Below are 26834 nucleotides of genomic sequence, written 5' to 3'. Positions count from 1 at the left end.
CGTGTTGCTCATGTAAATACAAATCCGGTGATTGTATTGATATTTGATATTTTATTTAGTAGTAAAATTCGGGAAAAATTTAACGGGATTGTGGTAACAGCAATTTGAACAAAATTGAAGGTGTGTGCAATTTCACAGCTATTGAATGCTAAAAAGGAAAGTTTTGGATAAAGATTCGTTAAACATTTCTAGTGAACATCGTCGTGTATTAATCAAAAGTGTTTGGATTCCTAACAGTCAAGCAAATATATGTGAATATATAGATATAAAGAAAAAATAAAATAAAATATAATATTTTATTAACAAATATATCCGATGCATAATAAATAACATAATATGTTTTCCTCTAATATCAACCTCCTTTGGCAAGTATAAATTATCACAGATTTATTCCATCGTCTCTACCAATCGGCAATCCTCGGTAGAATCCGCTACTCTCCGTTGATGGGAGGAACGGAATCGGCCGAGTTTAGACGAATGTCGTCACTATGTCAATTGCTTACCTAACTATATCTATAATATCAGGAATATGTTTTAAGAAAAACCCACCATCATGAAATAATCATTACAGTAGCTACTTAAAAAGTTCTCAAGTCGTTTTTTCATCTATTTTTTCTCATCTATGTCCTGCTATCTTTCTCTTCTTTTCCCATTTTACCAACATATATGTCGATAGATATTTTTCATGATAGATATTTCTTTAATGAAAATGCAATACAAATTAAAAAGAGTAGGAGGAGACAGTTAATACTGAAAACAGACACGTTTACACAGCTTACATGGGCAAATGCACTCATTCCAAATTCGGTATAAAGTGTCGCAGTCACAAGGGCAATATTTTAAATAAGATTTTATAATTGCATAAGGGAAGCATTGTGAAATGTCTTACATACACATAACATTTACTAGCAGATTGTTTCTCTTGTTTTTGTACAGTCATATCATAGCTAATACCGTGTCTTGAACTTCTTGTTTGAAAGGCCTCCGTTGTTTATGATATATTCCTTATAACTACACCTAACAATTGTAATAACTTAACATCGTGCTAATATTGCAGTCGTTCATAACTATACTATTTTGTATATAAATATTGTGATCTATTATACTGATAGGGAATATATCATAAATTCGTAAACATGGAGTCATTTCCTGTTATGTAGACATGGAGTCATTTTGTGTTCTATAAAATGGAGTCATTTCCGGTTGGTTTAGTAATAGTGACTTTCAATATCGTTCATTAGGTCTTCCTCGCTTACATCGTATCTTGGTATGGATCTGGAAAACAAAATGACATTGCTATACACTATACATATATACTAGTATACATTGTTATCTGCAACACAAATGCAGGAAATAATTGTGAACAAATTTAAGTTGGACTAATTAGAGATTTTATAGTAGTAGTATTATAGGAATTTTGTCTAGTAAGCGTAAGGAATTTATCTAGTACATGTAGGGATTTTGTCCAGAACTTGTAAGAATGTTTTCTATAGATCAGAAGAAAATGTGGTATGAGTTCCAATGAGACAACTCTCCATTTAAGTCTTAATTTGTAAAAGTTAACAATTATAGGTTTAAATACGGTTTCCAACATAGATTCATGTTTCACACCGAACAGCTAACTATAAAGAGTCTCCACAAATTACCAGTGTGAAACTTTTCAAAGGGGAAAATCCAACGGTCTAATCTCTTTAAAAACCGAGAAACGAGAAACACTTTTGAATAATCAACAAATGACAACTATTAAAAATCATATTCCTGACTTAGAACAGGTACACTCAAATGGAGCGGCTTGAAACGTTTTAGTACATAATATTATGTTAAGCGCATTTCTACGTGTTGGAATATTGTCTAGTACATAGATTTCGTGTAGTATATGTATATATTTTTTCTTATGTGTTTTAAGAATTTTGTTCTGTACGTAAAATTGAGATTAAAAATGGGGAATGTATCACAAAGACAACAATCCGATCAAAGAGCAGAAAACATCCGAAGTACAACCCTGGGTCTTCAATCCAATGAGAGGAGTGCTTCAGGTGGCCTCGAAACAAAAATATGTACTAGTTCAGTGATACTGGACGCCATGCTAAACTTCGAAATGTATAAAAGAAATTAGAAACAAAAGAACATACAATAGATATAGGAAGATGTGGTGTGAGTGTCAATGAGACAACTCTCCATCCAAATAACAATTTAAACAAGTGAAACTGCGAGCTACTGCTCACTGATGATACCACGCCGCAAGTGGATACTATTAATAGTGTAAAATCATACAAGTGTTCGGTAAACAGGAAGTTGTCAAGTGATCAATCTGAAAACGCATCACACGGTATATCTGACTTAGATAAACCCTGAAACCAAATTTCAGAAATCCTTGTATTAACTGACGGAAGGACATACAGAGGTAAAACAGTATCCCCCCTTTTTTTTAAAGCGGGGGCATAAAAAGTAAACCATCAGAGGCTCCTGACTTAGAACAAACGCAAAAATGCAGCGGGGTTATATAAGTTTTCTTTTTCATATCTCAACCCTCCCCTATACCTCTAGCCAATGTCAAAAAACAAACACACAGCAATACGCACAAAAAGTATTATTAAATGTTTGTATCAGATGTAGTTTCGATGGGTCTTTGATGATTTAAGTCATAAATTGTTACTCGTTACAATAAAGAAACATGTCTGCAATTAGTGACGCACTGTAAGTCCCCATTTGAATTCCGTATGGATGATGTTTAGTATGTCATGGATGTTGTATAATACGCCAAGTGATTTTGTCTAGTACTTGTATGGATTAAAATTTGTATGAATGAAAATCTTAGGATGTTTTATACGGAATTTATCTTGTACATTTGTGAATGTTGTCTAATACGTTAAGAGATCTTGTCTAGAAGGTGTATGGATTTTGTGTATCATGTGTAAGGAATTTGTTTGTGTAGGAATATGGTTTAGTTCCTTGGAAGAGTTTTGTAGGATTATGTGGCATAATCAAACTAATACGTCACAGCTTATTTATAGTTTTTTTTTTATGGTATAGTATAATTGTCTCGCTCGCTCGAACGTTTTTTGTTATAGTCAGTTGGTGTCATTTATCTTCGACTTATCCAGTTGGAATCTTCCGCTACCCTTTTTAACGTAAGTTGCAAAACTGTTTGCTTTTCTTCTTTTTTAAATTCTACTATAGACTAGATGCAGCGGCATTATTTGCCTATGTTATCCTTGTTAAAGTGAATAATTGATATTATTTTAAGAGATATGATTCCTTACTTTTTTCTGTTGTTATTCGTTGTTCTGTAGTAGTTATCGTCGTCCATATTACCAAACGAGTAATCTGAGGAAGAAAATAAAAATTAAATGCATTCAAATGACAAAACAAGTTGTTTGCAATAAACACTTTAGTTTTTCTCCTCTCTATTTATTACAGTTGTTTCTTCGTAACGCAAGTGCGAAATTAAGATGTGCTCAAATACTTTGCTACTGATGTTTATTGATGTGTTGAGCAAATACACAGTTTATGTATTGACGATTTTTTTAATCTAAAACCATATGAAACAGCAATTTTCCACCTAAAATATCTGCAGATTTCTTAATTTTGCAAATGTATATTTTTATGTTTTCAAAATCCTTACATGTACATTTTTGAACACAATACACATAGCAATACACATAGCATGAATTCGGGATTCTGGGAAAAGTATTAATTGGAAAACACAAATATCTATACTTGCAGGTTAGATTAAAGATGCAATACATTCGTCATACGATTTAAAAGCATCTAAAATTATTTGCGTAATTCAGAGTTTGAGTCGTGGAAGCTTTGTGTCTGTATTCTTGATGACTTTGGTTATTCTTCTAGTCATTATTCTCCGTTTTACCTATTTTCAATTTTTGGATCAATAATTTTCTATTCATTGAACCCACCAAGAACCTTTTATATTTATTTGTCAAGGATAAATTATATGGAAAAGAAGTTATGTAATTATATAATTTCGAGATCTCTTCAACAAATCAATATGCAATGTAACTTGATTATCAGTAAACATCTCAAATTGTCATACTTTTACCTTTTCTTTATAATCAACTTAAAGTGCGTTTACCTTTATTAGAAACTTAATGCTTAATGTTTATAACACCAAACTAATAATAAAAAAACAGTGCGGCAATTACTGGTCTTTTTTTTATATGAAATCGAAGACTTTATTAATTTTATCATAACGTAAAAGTCATTTGTTATTTGTTAGGGTTTGACCACCTACTGTTAATAAAACGACGATAACACAATAACATATAAGTATTGGAAGTCGAAAGAAAACAATTCTAGGTGGCTATTAAGCCCGTCATCACTGTTTCTATTTTATATAAGTTTCAATGTCCAATGCCTTATAGAAATGAAGCTTAAGTCTCTCAATCTTCCCAAGTCAGAATGTGTTATGAATTGACTCATCATAGTAACCAGGATTGAAATATTGTATTAATGCCTGACGCGCTTTTCGTCCTAAAAAACCTCATTATTGACGTTTGAATGAAAACCGGATTAAAAAGGCAAATAATGTATGATGTTGAACAGCATTGGGGGCAAAATACATCTAAGGTAATCTATTATTGAGGTAGAAAACCCTTAGTTTTTCAAATATTCCAAGTTTTGTAATCGGTTTATTTATAAGTATGAATTTAACAGTAATAATTCATGTCAACACAGAAGAGCTGATTACTTGGCTGGTGATACATTGTGTGCACCCTACGGGAATAAAAACTCCAACAGCAGTGGCATCGACCCAGAAGTTTTAAATTAACTCATTGTAGATATCATAATAGATTTAATACATGTTAACCATCCAATTCAAACATTCAAAAATTCAAATAAAGATATAAAAACAGACGTTAATCGACTTAACTTCTGGATATACACTTGCACTGCCAAATTTTGCGGGATTAAATTATTCCTATTAGATCTTAAATATTTCGCTTTTTAATTTTGGTTATAAAACAGTAAAAGATACTTTTAATAGTGAGCAAAAAACAACACTATATAAAAAAAACATTAGTTCTTTTATAACGGTATAGTTGAAAACAAAAAAAGCTAATAAAACAAAAGAATTGAAGAATTCTGGCAGTTACTGATAAAGTGGATTGTTAAAAAAAGAAAACTGAGTGCAAAATCATTGTTTAAACGAAATAAACCTTTTAAAAATATATTTATTTTTAGTTGATTGAGACACAAGTTTATGTTATTTATCATTTCCTTTCCACTTTACGGGTGCTGCCTTGTAGCGGCATTGACCTGTTCTTTTTTAAAAATGAACTTAAATGCTAGAAAACAAAACAAATATAAATTATAATACATATATATCAATTAGCCAAATCAAAAACAAAGAGAATCACAAAATGGAGATGGAAGCGATAACTTGCAATCTTTGAAAAATGTATTATAATATATATTGATTATATATATATTTATTATATTATATATTTATTATATATATTTATTATATATATTTATTATATATATTTATTATATATATTTATTATATATATTTATTATATATATTTATTATATATACATAAAGTGTCTAGAAAATCAACCTAACGATGTTAGAGTAGATTTGATTGGTAACTATATATTTATGTATATTTATGCATGTAACAGGAGTTTTTTCATCACATTAATTTTCACGTAACCTTAACACTGTCTCAATATTTACTCAAAACCAATTAATTGCCATTTATAATAAGTTTGTGTGATAACTTGTGGACCATTTGCCGTTTAAAATACCATTTAAACGTACAGTAAACAAAAAGTAGTCCGATTGATATCAATAGCGAGATAAAATGCTGTAAATCATTTTATTTTAGCAGTTTAAACACTAAAGAATTATGAAAAGATCTCCTTTCAAACAAATTAAAGTGTTATAAATATCGCAGTGTGTGCTTAATTTAAGGATGTTGTCCCAACACGGCCCTGTACAGAGAGGTATTTCGGCATTTTCACATTCAAACTATACATTTTAGTGGTAAGGAGAATTAGTTCAGTTTATGAAGATTTACAATAGGAATTTTAAAATCTTGCTAAAATTTAAAAAAAAACTATATCCTACAGACACTAGAGAAAATTGCAATAACCAAACAAATACTGTTCCAAAGAATACAAAGCTACAAAGTTAATTAAATCAAAAGGAAAGGTGAATGTTGCGGAAGTCTTAACATTTCCTACAACTATATTCTGTAAAAGCAGAAATTTTCGTGGGGGATTTAATTTCGTTTATTTCCCCAAAAAACCCCAACGAAAATTTAACTGTAGATTTACATTATTTTATAATCTGACTAAATTTTATTGACATTATATTATTGATGAACATGTATAAACTAATATTTATACAGTAAACATAAGGTCATATGGAATATGAAACGTCGTCAAGTATACAAGAGTCATAATTATGTATGCAAACAGTAGTAAACCGGTGTTCAAAAGTAAAACATCGGTCGAGAAAAATAAAAACCGGGTTACAAACTAAAACTGAGGGAAACACATCAACTGTTAGAGGAAAACAAAGGATCAACAGGACCACTAAAGTGCATCAATAACAAAGGCCAAGTGAACATACATAGAAACGAATTTTTCATCTACAAAATAATCATAGATAAAAAACGTTGAAATGCATAAGAAATGTTTTTTTTACAAAGTTGAAAAGCATTTAAAGAACCCATATTTTTTAAAGATATTGCCAACTACATTTTTTAGCTTTTCAAACAATTCAGAGTTAAGTAAACACTCAGTTAATTTGCCAATTTAGCCATATCAATGTTAATACAAGTCAACATAACATTGAGAGTGACACACGTACAATGTATCTACCCAAATGAAAACACTGGAGTACTACAGATTGGCAACACAAACATTCAGCCAAATAGGAGATGAACATTTAGAATTCTGATGAATCAACATGTTTTACGAAAAAAGGGAAATCACAAAAATACCGAACGCTGAGGAAAATTCAAAACGGTGTCCCTAATCAAATTGCAAAATTCAAAAGCGCAAACACATCAAACAAATGAATACCTGCATCATCTACATTTATATAGATCGTTAAGTACATAAAACTTTAAACTACGGATATATACCATTATATATACAGCCAACTGTGAATGACGTTTTGAAAAATGGAACATATCAGTGTTCCCGCTTAACACAAGTATTCTAGTTACATCTTTTACAAAAGACAGTCCAGTTGTTATCATCGGCAGAGATATTCCAGTGGTCAACAATGGCACAAACATATACAAACAGGCAACTTAATTAGAATAAAATGATAAATCAATAACTTTGATATAACAAACATAGTCACTGCTCTGTTGTTTTTAACAACTTCTTTTCAATATTACCAATTAATAATCAGCATATGTTAGTCCAGGATACTATTGTGGAAAATTTAGACACCTAAATAAAAGACTGCAAATAATCTTAAACTCTTGAAAATATCTGACTGTATTCTCCAAAATCAATACAGGGTATATTTCTGAGATTACTAGAGATTTTTGCCATTAAAACTGCAAATGAAATGCTTAACGGGTTGCTTTAAAATCGCATTCATTTAAACAAAAAACATAAAAATTCATGTTTGCTGTTATAAATAAAAAAAAACACAGATAATGCATGTGTCTGACTTGACTCTTTGAATGTATCGTTCATCAGAAACACTAACATTCCAAGCAGATGTATTATGACCGAAATACGTAAATGTAAAAAAAAAATGGATTTTTAAGAATATTTAGTCTTCCTTGCAATTGGGTGATGCTATTGACAGTACATTAGCAGTTTGAAATAAAAAAAAATTTTGTTTAATTAGCCAATCTCGTTCATACAAATACATTGGTCATGTATAACAAGTATCGGTGTGAACTTAATGAGAACCTTAATTACGTTATGTCACCGGTTAACGAAGAGCCTCGAATCTTAGGGGTAACTATTAAAAGTCTGTGACTTGAATATATATTTATTCTACACTATGTATCATAATTTGGGTATTTATGCTTCCATACTACTGTTTATGAGAATAATACATGCATCCAAATTTTGTTTACAATGACAGCGAGTTTATGTATTTCTTTGTTATGCTTTACAATCCTCATTTTATACCTAATGAGTACCTTTATTTCTAGTATGACTTTTACAATTATTAAGTACATGTCCTTAATGATGGTATATCATTCGTAACAGGAGAACAATCACTCAATTATAAGTTCACAACAGGGAAATTAATAAAGTGCAACTGAATGGAAACCGATCATGCATAGCAGTAGTAAGACGGTTGATTGGTGATTTTATAATTAAATTCCACTGTTTAAAACATGTGTAAGAAATAATGAGAGAGGAAACCAATGATTATAGAACCTTATCAACATTGTAAAAAAAGAAACCGAAAGAAAATAACCTATTTAATCACTTTAAGGTAAACGTAACCCGTGGGAGTTTGAACCTTAGTTTCAAAACATTTTTTTAAAGTACAATGTAATAAAAGTATGTGCAAAAAATCATGCATGTCTGTACCACAGTACTGACTAATGAGCTAATGATACCTCGGAGGAGACTAACATCCAACCATCATGTTATATATCATGCGAGTAACTAAGAACTGACTTCTGAGCTGATGATACCCTTATGACTTACATCCAACCATCATGTTATAAATCATGCCAGTAATGAAGTACTGAACTGACAATTTCCTCGGAGATTCACACCCAACCATCATGTTATAAATCATGCGAGTACCGAAGGACTGACTACTGAGGTGATGAAAACATCAGAGACTAACATCTTACCATCATGTTATATATCATAGGAGTACCTATGCATTGACTACTGAGGTGATGATACAAGTAGTACCATCGGGTAGTTACATCCAACCCTCATGTTATATCATGCGAGTACCGAAAAGCTGCCAACTGATCGTATTCTACATATTGATCTGTTCATAATGTACCTCTGTCTATTACTTTACTTACCATTATTTGATACAGGTCCAAAAATATCAGTTTTAGGCTGAAACAAACAAAAACAATAATCAATATAAAAGAACTACAAAACGCCATTTTAAAATGACTCTTTTATAAGAACAAACAAAAGTTGTGTTATTCTTTGTTAATAATGTATGTTAGTCCCCACCGTGACAATTGTAATGAATAATAAACAGTAAAGTGTTCAATTATTTCACATGCACTTAAGTTGATTCTATGCATGATCTAATAATAGAGGCCAAATAAGGAGTCTTATACATATATTAGCCAATTTGATTATTCATAGAAAATATAACATCTCACATCTACAGTGAACAAAAAATAAGATTTTTTTTTAAATAATAATGCTGGAAAAAAATTTACAAGCTGTAAACTATCAAAATTATTTAATCTTCACGATTGTAAGTTTGATCTCATCACCAGCCATAAGTATAAATAAATATAAACATACCAGAGTTTTGTTAACTTCTTTGAATTTAGATACATCAAAACTTTGCTGAGAAACCTAAAAATAAAAAATAGCATTTAGAGATAAAATCACTGATCTTTGCATGTAGACGACACTATGATTAATAAGACAAAAACGGCATGTTTATAATACATGATATCAAAATATGAACTGCTGCTTTGGTGGATTAAAAAGAGAAGAATTACCCCTGCATTTTAAATTCAAAGGAAAATAAGTCTCCTATGTTTTTTAGTTTGAATTTCTAACAGCAAAATAAAACTCAGCAAACACAAACAAATGTGGTAAAACAATGTAATGTACATGCACCATGTGATTGGAATTCGCATTTAAGGTGGTACCCAACACTTGCACTAAAATTAATTTGGCTCGTTTTATTTTCATAAAATTTTGTCAAAGTACTTACTTTGACCGTTTAACAAAAATATAAAAATTTCAAAAATTTTGAACCAACCGTTTTGTCAGAAAAATTACACTGGTTATATAGCAGTTTGACAAACATCAATTTTGATCATTGAGAAGCTTAATATTCCTGTTACATTACAACGCAATTAAAACGTTTAGCTGACTCTAAAGAGTTATCTCCCTGTAGTGTTAGGTACCACCTTAATGTATTTAGAAATAACAGCCTGGATGATAGATTGGGTGTGGATATTTAACACTACGTTCATCTCTACTGACTTTATCGTGGCTGCCAACTTTTATTCATGAAGAAAGTGTCGGAGTGACCGGAGAAAACCAGAGACCTTCGTCAGGAAAAAAATCTAGTGGACCAGGTTATGATCGGAGTCAAACGCACCTGTCACCGGCAGGATTCGGACCTGAGCATTGACACTGATTATTGATTAAAACAGTGGGATGGCTTTAAACTTAAGTACTTCAAACAGCAAGAAAGCGAAGAGACTTGGACACATTCGAAGTTACACATTCAAAAATAAATCATAGGTTTATTGTGCCGTTAGCCTTTTTCCAAATGTACATATACCTACACCAGTAAAGCATAAACAAACTAAACAAAATCCAAGGGTGCGTAAATACCAAAATACGTGAGTTTCTAAAAATGCACAACACAATTCTTATGGATTGCTAGTAACAATAAGGAAATCGTCAGATGTTTTGAGCTAAACTTCCGACTATTAAAACAATATAAATGATACAGATGTAATCAAATGAGTCTGTCAGTATAATGAGATTTATTTGCATCGTCATTAATTCCGGGGAATGGTATAATTTATACATTTGCTTGCATGTCCCTATCGATCAGCTACCGATTATTTCTACCTACAAAGAAACTATTAGGCTTGATGTTAACCTGAGGAAAAATACAAATGGTGACAAATCAAGTGTTTGATTGTTCCTGATTAATCAAACCGTCACTTTCCATTGCATAATTTATATTCCACTGTTTGATTGTCTGCATCTGATATGAATAAATGAAACATATGAGCTTAACTTATATAGCTGTTAGATCTGTTATTTAACAAAATGGGACATTCGGCGGAGTGTAATTTGCCATGCACATAGCAGGAGACGAGGCATCCGGTCCTGAACAGCTTTCATTACTTGCAATTCACTACGTACTTGTTTGTACACATGACGTGTCTCTTCTTTGTCTATTTACGAAAATTTATTTCAGCATCGGTAAACTACGGTCGCCTTTATTTTCATCAATCAGACAATTATACAGCGATAGATATTTAAGAGCATTTGGAGGTCAACACACGGTATTTAATAATTCATCGTAAAATGTAAATTCAATACGAGTCAACCTCTAAATGCAGGTCCTGGTACATTATATTATTGAGGCTTTCTTTAACATAATATTATGTTATTTAACAATAAATATATAATTTTGATTACAATTAAAAGCTTTTAAAAAGTATGTAAGACCTGTTGGTGACCTTCTGCTGTTGTTTTTTTATTTGGTCGGGTTGTTGTCTCTTTGACACATTCCCCATTTCCATTCTCAATTGTATAACTTAAATATTTGTATAAAGGTAACAAAGCATCTTGGTCGCATACACGAGGGTGGTAAAGGGTTATTTTCGTGCAACGTCTTTTGACATTTTTATGAAAAAGGTTCGTTATTCACCGTGTTTCGTGAAATCAGTAAAAGATCAACGTGCATTTTTTTTAATTGTTTGTTTATCGTGAAATGGCAATTTTATTTCGCGTTCTTCCATGCAGATACCCCCTCTTCTTTACACCCTCTATACCGAACCACATAACCATGCATAACTAGTGTTGTCAAATCGTACACTTTTGACTAACCGGTTACTCGGATAATCGTTCGACCGATTAACCGGTTAACCGGTAGTTTAAGTTGTCCTTTTAAAGCCTTATCAATAGTACCCTACATGTACAAATAGTTATAAGATGTGTCAATTTGACAAACTTTCATCAAAGTCATAATATTACGATTAAAGAATTGAAGTTTGTCCTTTGGCATTATAAGGCTTGTCTGTGAGGATTCCTGGCTTTTAATAAACAAATACACCGTATCAACTATAGCATTTGTACCAACTTCAGATTGAAAAATAAAATTAAAAAAAAGTCTTGATCTCGTATAATTGAATTTGTCTGAAACCGATCATTTTTTAATTTTCTCTTGTTGTCTTACAAAAATAATGGGGAGTGTTTCAATTTGAAATGATTAATTATAAAAAAAGAAGATATCGTATGATTGAAACAATTCTCCACAAGAGACCAAAATAACACAGAAATTAGTAACTATAGGTCACCATACGACCTGTTTCTTTACTTTGTTTGCCTGTTTCTTTAAGCATGTTTAACTTGTACTATCACGTATACCTTGAGTACATTCACATTGGTTTGCATTTCACAATTTTGAGGTAGCATTTCGTTTAAAGTAAGACTAAATCTTGCACTATGGGGGTTGCACATTTAAATGTTGGTTTACACATTATTAGATCAAAAACCAAATAATGAACTAATTAGTAAAATTTAATCGCATCTCTGATTTAAAGTTATTGTTAAAAAAACATGTTTACCAATCATGTTTCTTTAAGGTGCTGCCCCGAGCTCTAATTAATTTTATGTATGTAGGATCAACAATAGCAATCAATATACTGGACAATTTTTAAATAAAACATAACTATTTTATGATTTCCATACAAATTTATATCAAATCTATACAAATTGAAAAAAAAGTCCGGTTAACCGGTTAACGTTTTTGGTATTCAGTATTCGGTCGTTCGACCGGTTAACCGATTAACCGGTTAACCGTTGACAACACTATGCATAACAGATTGATTTTTGTGCTGTATTTTAAACAGAGTTTATATAAGTTATGGTGATCACAGACTAACCCATGGAGAATGCCTGTCGTACTGTCGTAAAGATGTCACATATTAGACGTATAAATTCTTCAGAAGGACAAAGTGCATCCTTTTGTATAAATTTTGAGTGTTCACAAATTAAATACATATTGCCTTTTGAAGCTAACATAAAACTTTGAATGATGTGTGTTTGTAAGTGCTCAATTGCTAATGGGACTAAAGTTTAATATATTGCTTTCTTCAATGTTATAAATATTACTCTTGAAAGAGAACTTTGGTTGTATTTTTTTAAAGACACTAAATATTCAGGAATGGAAAATCGACCACATCGAATGTTTGCATATAGATTTTTCTATTCATGCTCATAATTGGACATCGATATTGTGTGGGAGCTACCATTTGATTTTTATGGGGGGGCTAGGATGAAATTTGAAAAAAATAGGCAGGACAGGAGTTCTGGGTAAAAAAAAAAGGCAGGATGAGACACTTCCAAAAATAAAAAGTCAGGACGACAATTTAGGTAAAAAAAGTCAGGATAAACCAAAAAAAAAAAGGCAGGACCGAACAGAGTGAAAAATAAAAAGGCAGGACTGAGATTACAGCTAAAAAAAAAAGGCAGGACAAAATTTTTCATCCTAGCCCCCCCATAAAAATCAAATGGTAGCTCCCTTATCCAGCGCGTAAAAATAGAAATACACTCGTAGTGTTATGTCGTTGTTCTCCTCTTATATTTAATGCGTTTCCCTCGGTTTTAGTTTTTTACCCCGATTTTGTTTTTTGTCCATGGATTTATGAGTTTTGTACAGCGTTATACTACTGTTGCCTTTATTTATTACGTACATAGAAGTTAATGAAAATAATACTTTTTGGTTACTTAATTATGATAATATATCCTAGTCTAATTTCTACAAGAACGTCTTTGACAAGCTTGTACTCTTGGGTTCCATAATATTTTGCTGTAACTTATTCTATAATATTATGAAATATCTTCAAAAGTAAAATAACAAAAATACCGAACTCGAAGGAGACTTCAAATCGTGATCATGTCCCTTATCAAATGGCAAAGTAATAACTCGAGCACATTAAACGAATGAAAAACAACTGGCATATTCCTGACTAGGTACAGGCATTTCACCATCTAGAAAATAGTAGATTAAAACTGGTTTTATAGCTCTTTACGTTTGTAAACGGTAACATTCATGTCTATTTGCTGGTCTTTATGCATTTGAAGCATGCTCAGAATTTTTTATATTTTAGCACCAAATTATCAAAAACGGTAAGGAAAATAACAGCATCATAACTTCTATATAGCTTATAATAACCTTAAGTTATGGAATTTCCATAGTTTAATTATTGACTCGGTGTATTAACTTTGTGCATACAAATGAATCTATATTGTCAAAGCAATTATGGATCTTAATAAAATATGTATTATATAATAGAAAAATGTCAGTGCGTTGCTTGGATGCAATCGTTCCGTATTTTGCTCTTTGACATAAACTAATTTTCTTTAGGTGCATTTCCCAATGAGAAAGATACAGACTACGTAATAAAAGAGGGACGAAAAATAACAAAGGGACGGTCAAACTCCATGCAATTGTAGTTTTGCTACTGGGCGGATGATGTCCTCGGGGTCGAAATGTCCACCAGCAGAGACATCGACCCAGTGGTAATAAAAGAGGGACGAAAGATACCAAAGGGACAGTCAAACTCCATGCAATTGTAGTTTTGATACTGGGCGGATGATGTCCTCGGGGATAGTTGACATATAAAAAAGAAGATGTGGTATGATTGCCAATGAGACAACTATCCACAAAATGTTGTTCATCATTTATTATTATAATATAAATATTTTTATATCACGATTAGTTAGAGATGAATTCTGACATTCTTATTTAAATATCAAACATTAGTTGCTAGTTTCTGTGTTATTTGATCAAGAGTTGTCTCTATTGTTTTCTTTACACGTCTTCTTATTTCAGTAGATATTCGATTACCAAAACATTCCTTGGCCATAAGTCATAAAGAGGAAAATGCAAAAATATTACGAATTTTAGTGTAAATAACTGTATACTCTTTAGATAGTCTCTAATAACCTTATTTTATATTGGCTCTGTTTTGTCTATCAGCTTATATACACAATTTGGTCATGTTACCGCGACGTTATCAACGTTTTTAACATTATTTACTCCTTTTTAGAATGAAATTATAAGGAATGACAGTAATACTTTTTCTGTCTTTTCGAAATAACATAACAAATGTGGTTCACACTTTAAGATAACCCTCTACGCAAGTTAGTCATTGTGCACCACATTGTTGATGATATTTCTTCATACACAGAAAAAATATTACAGTCATTTCTTAAATAAAATAATGAGACTTAAATATAAAAAAAGATGTCTTGCCTTGTCTGGCATTAAATATCCAATGGATTAAAATCTGCTCATAAAATATTAGTCGTTTTGCTCATGCACTTTAAAGTCTTATACTCAGTCTTATGGGTATAGCAAGAGATACTTATCCTGTCCATACAACAAGCTTCACTCTCTGTGGAGCGATTTTCACCGTTTGGTTGTAACTTTAAAAGCTGACTTTGATATTCTTAATTTTTTGTAGTGAATTCCCCCAAAAAAGATTCTAAACCAAACTGGTCAAATTAGAAAGAATGAATGGAAGTATAAACGGAGATAAGAGATAATATTTAACTTCTTTACACAATAGTTCTGTCAAATAGAAGGTCAATGGACTATCTCAAAGTAGCATATCCTATAGCTAAATATGAAATCTGGTTTCAATTTCCAAGTTCATGTATTTTCAGATCAGCTTTAAGGAGAAAATATCCAATAACCAATTACAAGCTTTGTTTAATATAGAACAGAAGCTAAGTGTAATATATGTAAAGCAATTTTACGAGGGTAGCGATGACAGTAAAAAGAATAGAGAATAAAAGACATAAATGAATAGAGAGAACAGATAAATTAAATAATAGAGGATACTCGTATGGAGTCTTTTTCAAAAAAAAGAAAAGACAATAATGGGGAGTTTGATTAACATATAAAAAACAAGTCTAAAAAAAAGAAGAATAAAGAAATAAAGGATTCCACAACCAGACCATCTTTTATTACAGATAGAGTTTTTATTACGTAAAGAGTTGCAACTGAGCACTCAAACTGCATTCTAAACCACATATAAAACTTAAGGTTAATTACATATGAAAGCTTTTGATCAAATATCGGAAAACCATGAATTATATTGGAAATACCTGAAGAGCAAAAAATTATATATCAATACGGCTTATCTCGAAAATAGAAAACATATTATTATTCAGTCAATAGCCCTTATGTCAATGTGAAAAGGATCTTTAGATGCACAAGTGTACTTGATTCTTCTTTATTAGTTGTTATTGGACATTGCATGTTTGTATTTGAACTATAGCTTTCAGTAACTGGAAGTAATCTCAGATATTCACTATGTGTCTTAAAGGTTTTTACAATGGTACAACTATCCCAGGCGCTTGCTAACATGTTCAAGTATGAGGCATTTGAAATTTAAGCATTTGTTTTCAATACTAAAAATGAAAGTGGTATTCATGATAACGATACGACAGTTCAAAAGAGAACACATGAAACGCTTGATCGAACTCGTAATTTCAAAGTTCTTACAATCAATTGAAAGTGTCTTTGATTAATTCTGATATGAGGTTTTAGATGGGGAGTCCTTTACTTCTGTAATAATTTTGTGATACAATTTCTCTATTCTTTATGCCTGTTGCCCTTTATTCTCCATTCTTTTTCCTTTTGTTCTCTTTATTCTCTATTCTTATATTATAGCAACTTATTATTCCGGCTATTTTCTTATTATTTTTCTAAGTTCCATTATTCTCTATGATTCTAAACATTTTGCCCAATAATTTCTATTCTGTAAACCCCCTATCCACAGGGTTGTATAAACGTTGAATAAAAAGTAAAATCACAAAAATACTGAACTCGGAGGAAAACCGATTTGGAAAGTCTATAATCACATGGCAAAATCAAATAACAAAACGCATCAAAAACGAATGGACAAGAACTGTCAAATTCCTGACTTAGTACAGGCATTTTCAAATGTAGTAAATGGTGGATTAAACCTGGTTCTATAGCGCTAACCCTCTCACTTTAATAACAGTCTCATCAAATTCCGCTACATTTACATGATGCGTTAAATAAACAGTCACAATACAAAAAATAGTCAAAATATGGGTACATCAGTCATCATCGTATAACAATTTTAAAAGGAACAATTTAACAGGACACAAACTCATCTACTATCTACGAACACATGGATTGATTTGAGGGTCGAATGCGAGGAAAAATTAAGTATGATCCATTACCTTAATACGACATTATTTGTAATATCTTCAATTTTTCACTTATTCTTACAACATTTGTATATACTTCAAGATTATAAAAAAACGTTTTTTTCTAAAGTGAACAGTGATTGGTTAAATATTTCTCAGTGTGTTTGAATTTGTTTGTTAGCCTTTTGGTCATGAATGTTTGTCTCTAATATTTAATTAACTGTGCATTTGTATTCAGATATCGCAGATCAAATTTATTCGTTCGTTGTGTAATCATACGTTTTTTGATTGAGTTAAATCTGCCAATTGATATTTTATCGTATGTTTTTCTATGTTGTGATGTTATGCTATTGTTTCAGAAAAAGGGAGAAGGTTTGGGCCCATTAAAACGTTTAATCCCGCTGCAAATGTTTGCACCTGTCCTAAGTCAGGAATCTGATGTACAGTAGTTGTCGTTTGTTTATGTAATATATACGTGTTTCTCGTTTCTCGTTTTGTTTATATAGATTAGACCGTTGGTTTTCCCGTTTGAATGGTTTTACACGTCTAGTAATTTTGGGGCCCTTTATAGCTTGTTGTTCGGTGTGAGCCAAGGCTCCGTGTTGAAGGCCGTACTTTAACCTATAATGGTTTAATTTTTAAATTGTTATTTGGATGGAGAGTTGTCTCATTGGCACTCACACCACATCTTCCTATATCTATATATGGGACGGGTAAATAGTTTACAACCCTCTACGATTACAAATAGAAGATTTTAATTCTTGTAGAAGTGATATTAAATTTTGTTACATGAATTATATTTGACCTCTAAATAACGTCATAGACCCGAAATACTTTAGTATTCATTACAATAACTAGATATTATTAAGGCCTACCATATTCGTTACAGTTTTTGAATGTGTATCTATTACAGTTACTAGTTATACATATATAAAATTGAGAATGGAAATGGGGAATGTGTCAAAGAGACAACAACCCGACCAAATAAAAAACAAACAACAGCAGAAGGTCACCAACAGGTCTTCAGTGTAGCGAGAAATTCCCGCACCCGGAGGCGTCCTTCAGCTGGCCCCTAAACAAATATATACTAGTTCAGTGATAATGAACGCCATACTAATTTCCAAATTGTACACAAGAAACTAAAATTAAAATAATACAAGACTAACAAAGGCCAGAGGCTTCTGACTTGGGACAGGCGCAAAAATGCGGCGGGGTTAAACCTCAACCCTCCCCCTATACCTCTAGCCAATGTAGAAAAGTAAACGCATAACAATACGCACATTAAAATTCAGTTCAAGAGAAGTCCGAGTCTGATGTCAGAAGATGTAACCAAAGAAAATAAACAAAATGACAATAATACATAAATAACAACAGACTACTAGCAGTTAACTGACATGCCAGCTCCAGACTTCAATTAAACTGACTGAAAGATTATGATTTCATCATATGAACATCAGGCACAATCCTTCCCGTTAGGGGTTTAGTATCATACCATCATAACATATATGAGAAGAATATAACCAGTGTCATGCCAACAACTGTTTTTAGAATAAATGTGTTTAGTTCCGACGCAAAGACCTTATCAGTGACTCAATATTAACGCCAAAATATGCAATCTTTAATAACTTGTCAACTGTATCGTAATTATATTCCTTCTTTATAAGTCTATATATGTATAGAGAGAGAGAGAAAGAGAGAGAAGAGAAAAGAGAAGATATATATATTAGCTGTTGGGTTTTTAATTTGTATAACGTTCAAATTTTTTATAAAAATCAACATAGATTTTACATCATACTGATAAGGAATATCTGCAATCTGGAATACTTCTAAATATATATAGTTTATATTTCCTTTTTAAGTTTTGGTAGTTTTGTAAAGTTATTAGGAGTATATATGTTACAGTGAATTTGTATAATCAGTGATTATGTAGAATCCCTGAAATTTTCAGGGATTATGTAGAATCACTGGCTACTGATATGAAGAAATAGTTGTATTTATAAAGAAAAAAAAAAATCCATAAAATCACATAAAAACATCATAATAAATTTACAAAAATTGTAACAATATGTCAAAATGATAAACACATTTTTTTTAAAAGTAAGGCACACTATATTAAAATGTTAAACACAATATATTAAAATAATATGCTTCACATCTGTTTTTACCGCATTATCAACATTTTAAAATCATTTTCAAGGATTATATATAATTACTAATGATTTTAGTGATTCTACATATTCCCTGAAAAATCAGGGATTCTACATAATCCCTGATTATACAAATTCACTGTAACATATATACAAATGTCGTACCTACGCAGTTTCTAATGTCAAGCGTTAAGATCTCAATGACAAACTAAGCGTTATCTTACATCTAGTAGCTGTCTACTTGTATCGAATTCTTATGAAATTGATAAAATTGAAAGCAATTTAAATATCTTAAAACAAAACCTTAGTATGTACTTGAAGACTGTTCTGATAAAGGTGTAAAAATAAGATCACGTTTGTTTCACGGTTATTTAAATGTCTTATTTTGTAAAACCACATGTAAGGGGTCATTAGCTTAAACTATTAAAATTTCAACAAGATTTTAAACATTCATTTTAAATCTAGACCGCAGAACAAATAAACAAATTCTTAAAGTCGTGTTTAACTAAAGACTATACACATTGGACAGTTTACCCCACAGAAACTTAATATGTACGTCATAATATTTTATTTTTTGAATTGATCATAAATAATGGATGATAGGGGAAGTATCGTTTATATCTACAATAAGAGGTTCATTTTTTTTGTGTATTGCTCACCTTGACTGCATGCATAACATTGACATAAGGTGGCTATCAGTTTTTAGGCTTGTCTAAATTGATCTCTGTTTATGGTAATGAGGTACATATACGACAAGTTACGTATTAGTTTTGTGCATCAATGTTGTTTTCTAAAAGTCCTTTTTCTCGAATTAACATACCAAAGATTAAACCAGCTTTAGAGCTGATTACTTAATACATGTCGAGCAACACTTTGGTGAGCTTACTTGCTTTAAAGGTTGTACAATTGTAGTTGTGATAAAGTCTAATCAAATCTAAAAATAATATATACAGGTTTGACTATCCCAAATATATATTCTTTGAATATGTCAATCTTATTTACAAAGGCCGAGTAAACATTTATACAAACGAAGCAAGTTAGACAACCACGGTTTTACTCTACAAGCATTAGAAAATAAGCTCTTAGGTTTTAAACAGCAGTTTGGTATATTTTTTAAAACACGAGAACAATTTTGGCTTAAAACTTTAAATTGACACATTCTGGCACACTTTGAGTATGCATTTGAGAAAAAATGTACGAGAAGGAAACCCTTAATGAAAAACACAAGCAGATAACTACGAAGGCAATGTAAATTTCATCAAACGTAGTCATCAACTTAAGAATTACCTACCAGAATGAACAAAAAATAACGTTAGGAATAAAAAGAGGTCTTAAGTTTTAGTATGATGGCTTCCGAAAGAAACTTTAATACCAACGCCAAAAACAATAAAGGTCGTCTTGGCTCCCGAAACTTTCCCGATTATAAATTAATAAAAAAATATTAAACAAATTCATCTTATTATACTAAAAAAGCAATTTTCCTGACTGAGATAACGCTGTTAAATTACAGAAATAATTATTACATTTCTAAACATATTAATGGTTCAGACTCGTGTATATACTTGTAAAAATATAATGTACTATGCTTAGGGTTAAAGTACCAATGTATCCCATGATTAAATATTTATTCATTCTTCTCGTTAATTCTTTATCATTATTTGTTGTAGTCTGCGATAACCTAATAGTACTCTCGACGTTTTAGTATGATGACTTTGTACCAACATCCGCATCCGTAATAATAAAGATCGTCGTGGCTCTCCGAACTTTCCCAATATACATATTTCTTTTTTTCAATTAGATTTATTTTCAAATACTAAAATAACAATTCCTGGCTGAGATAACCCAGATTATGAGTTACAAAAAAAAAAACATCATTACATTGCTTAATATAATAACGGTTCAGACTCTTGTAGATACAGTGAATTTGTAAATGTCTAATTTAAACATGTTTATTTTAATAATTAATGCATTTTTTTAATGTCGCGACGACCGTATCGGTTTGTTTAATTTACGGTGTATTGAGATTTAGTTCAAATGTGTCCCTTGGTGGAGTTTTTATTATTTATTAATGCTTCCTGTCCATCCTTGATTTTTCATCTTTGAAGTATACGATAACCTTTTAGTACTTCTCTCGGCGTCAGTACTCGATTTAAAAGTATATCTTTCCGAACAGCAGCATACATAACGTGTTAAGAAGTATAACATTAACGGAACCAATTTAACTGCATTTCTCTTCAGTGAAGATCGATGCCAATATTTGAAAATCCTAAATCTAATTGCAAACGTTGTTGTAATCATTTGTTAAAGCACTTCCCGCGGCCGTATACATTGAGTGCAAATTTGCGGCCAATTTGCACAGGCACTTTTAATACTCAGAAATTGTGTTTCCGATATAAGACCTAAATATAACGTATACAAGACTTGTTTTCTGTGGCACTTGAAATTCCTGACTGTGCCAATTTGCCCTGAATTTACATCAGCAATACCATTTATTTATACATGTATTTACATGCATACAATCATACTTCAATGAATGTATATACCTTAAGTTACTAACACTTAATGTTTGGCGTATATTTGTAAAAGGTTATCAATCTATAAATGGCAAAAGTCGCACCTTTGAGATATTTGATTTGCCAAATTTGGAGTTTATGTTCCAAAAATATATAAGAAGGAAATGGGTAACCAAAACCACATTCTAATAAAAGTCTGTATTGTCTTTGGGATAAATACAAATCAATTTTGGCAAGCGACCTCCTCCGATGTATAATGTTTTACAAAAGCATGTTAAATCTTTAATTTTATATAAACAGGTCTTCAACAGAAACTGAGATTTTATGAATATAGTTTTGAAAAATTCTGATAACATTGTTTTACGAAAAAAACAATATCTACTCTCTAATATTCTTTTTTTGCCAGGAAATGGCATTGTTTATATGTTGACGATGTGTGAAACAAAAACAGTAAAATTGGCACTATTTTGTACAAAATGTGTATTCATTAAAATCAGAATTAAATCCAGCTTCCGGGAAAAAAATGAAACGTTTCACATCATATATGGTGCTTTTTTAACTTAATATACCATACTGGTAAAGTCCAGGGAGCCTATGGCATAGTTAGTTCGTAGAAAAGGTATAAGTCTTTCTTTTGAAATCCGATTCCTGTAGTTGCAAATTTTGATTGAAAAAAGAACACTCAACAGAACTCGATGGCATTTTAAAAGCAAGCTTTATTATGTTCTTCGTTTTAATCCGGAAAAAAATATAGCTTGATTTAAACATGGAATCTGTAGAGTCTGATTTGTTTTCCGAATTCACGATATCAGGAATAAAGAAAAATAACAAATGCAAATACATATATATTCATCCAAAGATTAGTAATGAATAACATAATTGTTGTTATAGTTACGCGACCAATATATTAGTCAGACTTTGGACATAATATATAATACTAGTAGTTGGAGTTATTTCTTTCTATACAGTGTGTTATTACCAACCTATTTCCCGTAAATAGTGCCCAACACCACCAAGTTCAAGGCTAATAGTTCATTCTAGACTACAATTGGTTAATTTGTACTGACTGAGCTAATTTTAAAGGCGTGCAGCCAATTATAAGTTGGGTAAAATCACCTTCTTTTGAATTTCGAAATAAGTTCATTTGGGGTATTTCTAAACAATTCCGAGTGTCATTTAAGGAATGACTGTAATATGTTTTCTGTCTATGAAGAAATAACATAACAAAATGTTGGTGCACACTGAATAACATGCATAATATTATTTAATACTGTGCACCACATTTTTTTAATGTTATTTCGAATAGGCAGAAACAATATTACAGTCATTTCTTATAATTTAATTCTAAATTCCATTATAAACCGTAAAAAAACACGAAAAACGTTGATGACGTCACAGTCACATGACTAAATTATGTCTATTGGCTGATAAAAATAACGTCAGCCAATCAGAAGATGCGTTACATCCAAAACTAAATTATTGCAGTATAAAATGAACCCTGGGATAATGTTTTGGGAAACCGTTATAAGATGTCTGTCTGCGAGACAGGATACAACAGACTTGGCTACGGCTTTTTAATATCACACATATAAATTATATATACTCTGTAGCTGTATACGGTTATCACATGCATATACCATATAAGTGCTGACGAAATAGATAACAAAAATACACACTGATATTTAAGTTTCAACTTTAGACTCTCAAAAAATAGAAAGCGTGTTCGAAGGAGAAAATAATTTTAAAAAATGAATAAAAACTGCCAATGAATTAAGAAAGGGCATTGAAACTTCAATATACGTGTATTTTCTTGACTTGTTTAACCCTGCGCAACCCCTGAAATAGTGAATAATATTTTGGTATGAAGTTGTAAAACTTACGTTCCATAGTGATCCGTTCGGAGATGTTTTATGCTGAATAGTAAATGTGATTACAACTTGAGATGAAATGAAATACTAGTATACATATAATGATAAAGGAAGAACATTTATATATATTCAGAGAGAGAGGCACAAGATGCCCATTTCCCTAATCGCGCTTTTTCGGGGTAATTGTTTCCCCTTCTTTTCCTCATATCGCGCCCTTTATTAATCCCTATATCCGTCATTCCCTTTTTATTTACCCTTATACCGGTATCCGATCGATATTCCAACTACCTGATCTTCCTCTTTGCATTGGAATTAAATAAAACAAAGACAAAACCAAAAAATAAAAGAAAATCACTGTTTTGTTGGCACTCTCAAAGTAACAGTAAGATCATAGAGGAAAAAGAAGGAAAATGGATTGGAATTCAAGAAACAGAATCCCTGTACACGCTGTTTGACAAAAAAACGAAGCAAAAGAACTGCTTTGTAATAAATACAGGTACACGTATTTTACCAATGTCCAAATCAGTATTTTCATCAGTGCTCGGTTCATGTCATAACTTTATGTTGTTGTTTTTTTTGGTTGGATATGCGCCTGCATGCATGTCCCAAGTCAGCAACCCAATCAAAGAGCAACCAACAGCTGTGTTTGTCTACAGTCAGTATGTCATACCTTTGTGCGTTTTGTTGTTGTTAAATTTGACATGTGACTGTCCCAAGTACGAAACATTGGTAGAAGTTGTCTCATTTTGTTCAGTGAAGATTTGGTGTTGATGACATATATTAGAATGTTGGATTTAATTAATTGACAACTAAAAATCGATTCTAGAAAACTCAGAGATTGACATAGTGTATATATAGTCTGTTCTTGTAGACTGTAGATTTGTTTTGTTAGTTTAAACATATCTATTTATAGTAGATTGGGAAACAATTTTTGCAACTTATATTAATCTCTTTCCACTTTGCGGATGCGAGTGCTGCCTTGTAGCAGCATTAGCCTTCTCTTTTTCGAAATTTACAAGGTTGTCCTAAATGTGCAAGAGATATGACTCTCTCTCTCTCTTAACACGGGTCAGCCATTTATAGTTCGCTTCCGACGGACTATCATCGTTTCCTCAAGACCATACTCACAAATGGTGTCAAGGGTTATTTTTGTTTGCCCTCTCATTGTCGTATATCCGACTTTCTCTTTAGGTGTTTATTAGAAATTGGAAAATGTTGGTTTAAGGTTAATGGGATAGTATATGTCACATGGCTGTCTACATCGTTTAAAGCACAAATTAACTTTATTTGAAATTATATATTTTGGTATTAGAAAAGTGTTGTTTCTTGTGTAGAAAGAGTAAAGACAAACAGGCATAGCCAGAGGAAAGATTGAAGTACATGTAGAATATAAGAAATAATCCAGAGTTTATAATATGTAAGCAAGAAGATGTGGTATGATTGCCAACGGGACAACTCAGAGACCCAATGACATGGAAGTTAAAAGTATGTTTTTTGGCAAATAAATTAATATGATAGAAGAAATTAATCTATTAGCATTCGTACCTGATCTATTTCCCATTCGTCTGGATTTCTGTAAATTGTCTTTTGTCTTAAAAGCTGTTGTTGTGTATATTGTTCTCTTTGTAACTTTTGAGCATACGTTTCGGGGTAATCCCCTTTTGGAGGCTCGGGTGGTTGCCATGTTTTCACTTTGCCATTTGAATTAATGTCCGTATTTTTATTTCCATTAGATTTATTCTTACTTCTCCATTCATCTTTCAATAAATCGTCGGCATCGTCGTCGCTACTTTCATCAAACGGTTGTGGAATCCTTGAATTTGTTTTATTATTATTTTCAATTCGAGCTAACTTATTTGTATTTCCATTCAATTGTTTGTCTGAAGACTTGTTTTTCGAGTTTTTGATATTTTCACTTTTCACTACGCTATTTGAATTCACTTGTGATTTCAGAGACAAAACGTCCGATTTCTTGTCTGTGTTTTGTGAAGTTATCCGAACATCGTTTGACTTCTCTTTGCTAGAACCTGACCCCATCACGTTAAAACAATTTCATAAAATTCTTATAATTTCAAATAATAAAATCTTACGTAAAGTATACTTTTCAATGTCTGAGATGTAATATATTAAATATACACACCCATATGGAAATTAATCCAAACAAAGTCCGATTAATCTACTTAAATCCAAAAATTAAAGTCCAGATTCGTGAAAGAAATTTCGTCACCGGGTATTGAAGATCTTCGCCTAGTATGTGATAAATAAATGTACATCAAATAAATAAATCACACAATTAATCAATAAATCTCCAATACACGTTCAATTATGATTTCACCGACCGACAATATCTGTAATTTAACTCCATTTTTTTTACAAAATTTTTGTAGGCGTCGTCAATACTTTAACACAGGGGTGCACTAAATCTCTAACTTGTTAAAATGCCAATAATGTACTAGTATATTCTAACATATACATTCAATAAACAAATAAACAAAAATATGAAAAGGTCGCTATAAGTTTGTATTCACTACCGTTCCACTGACTGAGCAACTGCATGGTTGTGTATCGAGACGTATTATACTATTGAAGATTATTCAGTCATTTAAAAGTAACAAAAAATGAACGTGATCCTTCAATATTGACTATCGATCTTTATAACAGGTATACAATATTATTGATCGGTATTTATGTAATAAACTAGAGATAAAGCATACAAGGAGAATCATGCAGTCGATCTTTTTACAAATAATTGAAATTAAATTGCGTCGGAGAATCCTTGTTTTTATATGTGAATACATATGGACGAAAAGGGGTTAAATGGATGTATTGGCATGTTATAGGAATTCTAAGGGGTTATTGGGATGTTTATGGACAAAAAGTAGCATGTGTTAACCTCATGATCACAATAAAGTCTTTATAAATACAAGAAGTTGGGATGTGATTGTAAATGGGCAAACTCTCCAACATTCCTACCGAATGAGGCCAATTATATAGATTAACGTAGGAGCTTCATCAATGAACGAGACCCTTTACCGCACAGCATGCTCCAAAAGGCAACGAAATTACAAAAGAGACAAATGGCCTTATGCATATACAATAAACGGCAGGTACATATGTAATTCAGCAACAAAAAAAGAAGAAAAAAAGACAAATACAGAATTAGGGAAGACACCTATAGAATGTAACAGAATTATTTA

General features: G+C 31.5%; 1 protein-coding gene across 2 annotated transcripts; it reads right to left on the bottom strand.

Moving 5' to 3' along the window:
* Window positions 1-316: 316 nt before the first annotated feature.
* LOC134690677 (TBC1 domain family member 5 homolog A-like) lies at window positions 317-26141 on the bottom strand. 2 transcript variants are annotated; one of them, XM_063550672.1, is made up of 6 exons: window positions 25183-26141; window positions 23650-23682; window positions 9460-9513; window positions 8997-9033; window positions 3264-3327; window positions 317-1275 (listed from the first exon to the last, which is right to left on the bottom strand). In XM_063550672.1, exons 1-6 carry the CDS (start codon window positions 25672-25674, stop codon window positions 1209-1211), a joined length of 747 nt encoding a protein of 248 aa, XP_063406742.1. In that variant the 5' UTR covers window positions 25675-26141; the 3' UTR covers window positions 317-1208. The 2 variants fall into 2 exon arrangements, with proteins under 2 accessions (XP_063406742.1, XP_063406743.1); XM_063550673.1 differs by lacking the exon at window positions 23650-23682.
* Between the last annotated feature and the right edge of the window lie 693 nt (window positions 26142-26834).

The sequence above is a fragment of the Mytilus trossulus genome, chromosome 11 (genome assembly GCF_036588685.1).
Source record: "Mytilus trossulus isolate FHL-02 chromosome 11, PNRI_Mtr1.1.1.hap1, whole genome shotgun sequence".
Lineage (NCBI taxonomy): Eukaryota > Metazoa > Mollusca > Bivalvia > Mytilida > Mytilidae > Mytilus > Mytilus trossulus.
Note: the sequence above shows the minus strand (reverse complement) of the source record. Positions and strands in the feature narration are given on the sequence as shown.

What these genes read in the sequence shown, in the direction of transcription:
- LOC134690677 (XM_063550672.1), bottom strand. Translation starts at nt 25,674, where the DNA reads ATGGGGTCAGGTTCTAGCAAAGAGAAGTCAAACGATGTTCGGATAACT. An exon ending in CGAACGGATCACTATGGAAC is followed by an intron (nt 9,514 to 23,649) that starts GTAAGTTTTACA and finishes TTTTATTTTTAG; the next exon opens with GTTTCTCAGCAAAGTTTTGA. An exon ending in TGGACCTGTATCAAATAATG is followed by an intron (nt 3,328 to 8,996) that starts GTAAGTAAAGTA and finishes TTTCTTCCTCAG; the next exon opens with ATTACTCGTTTGGTAATATG.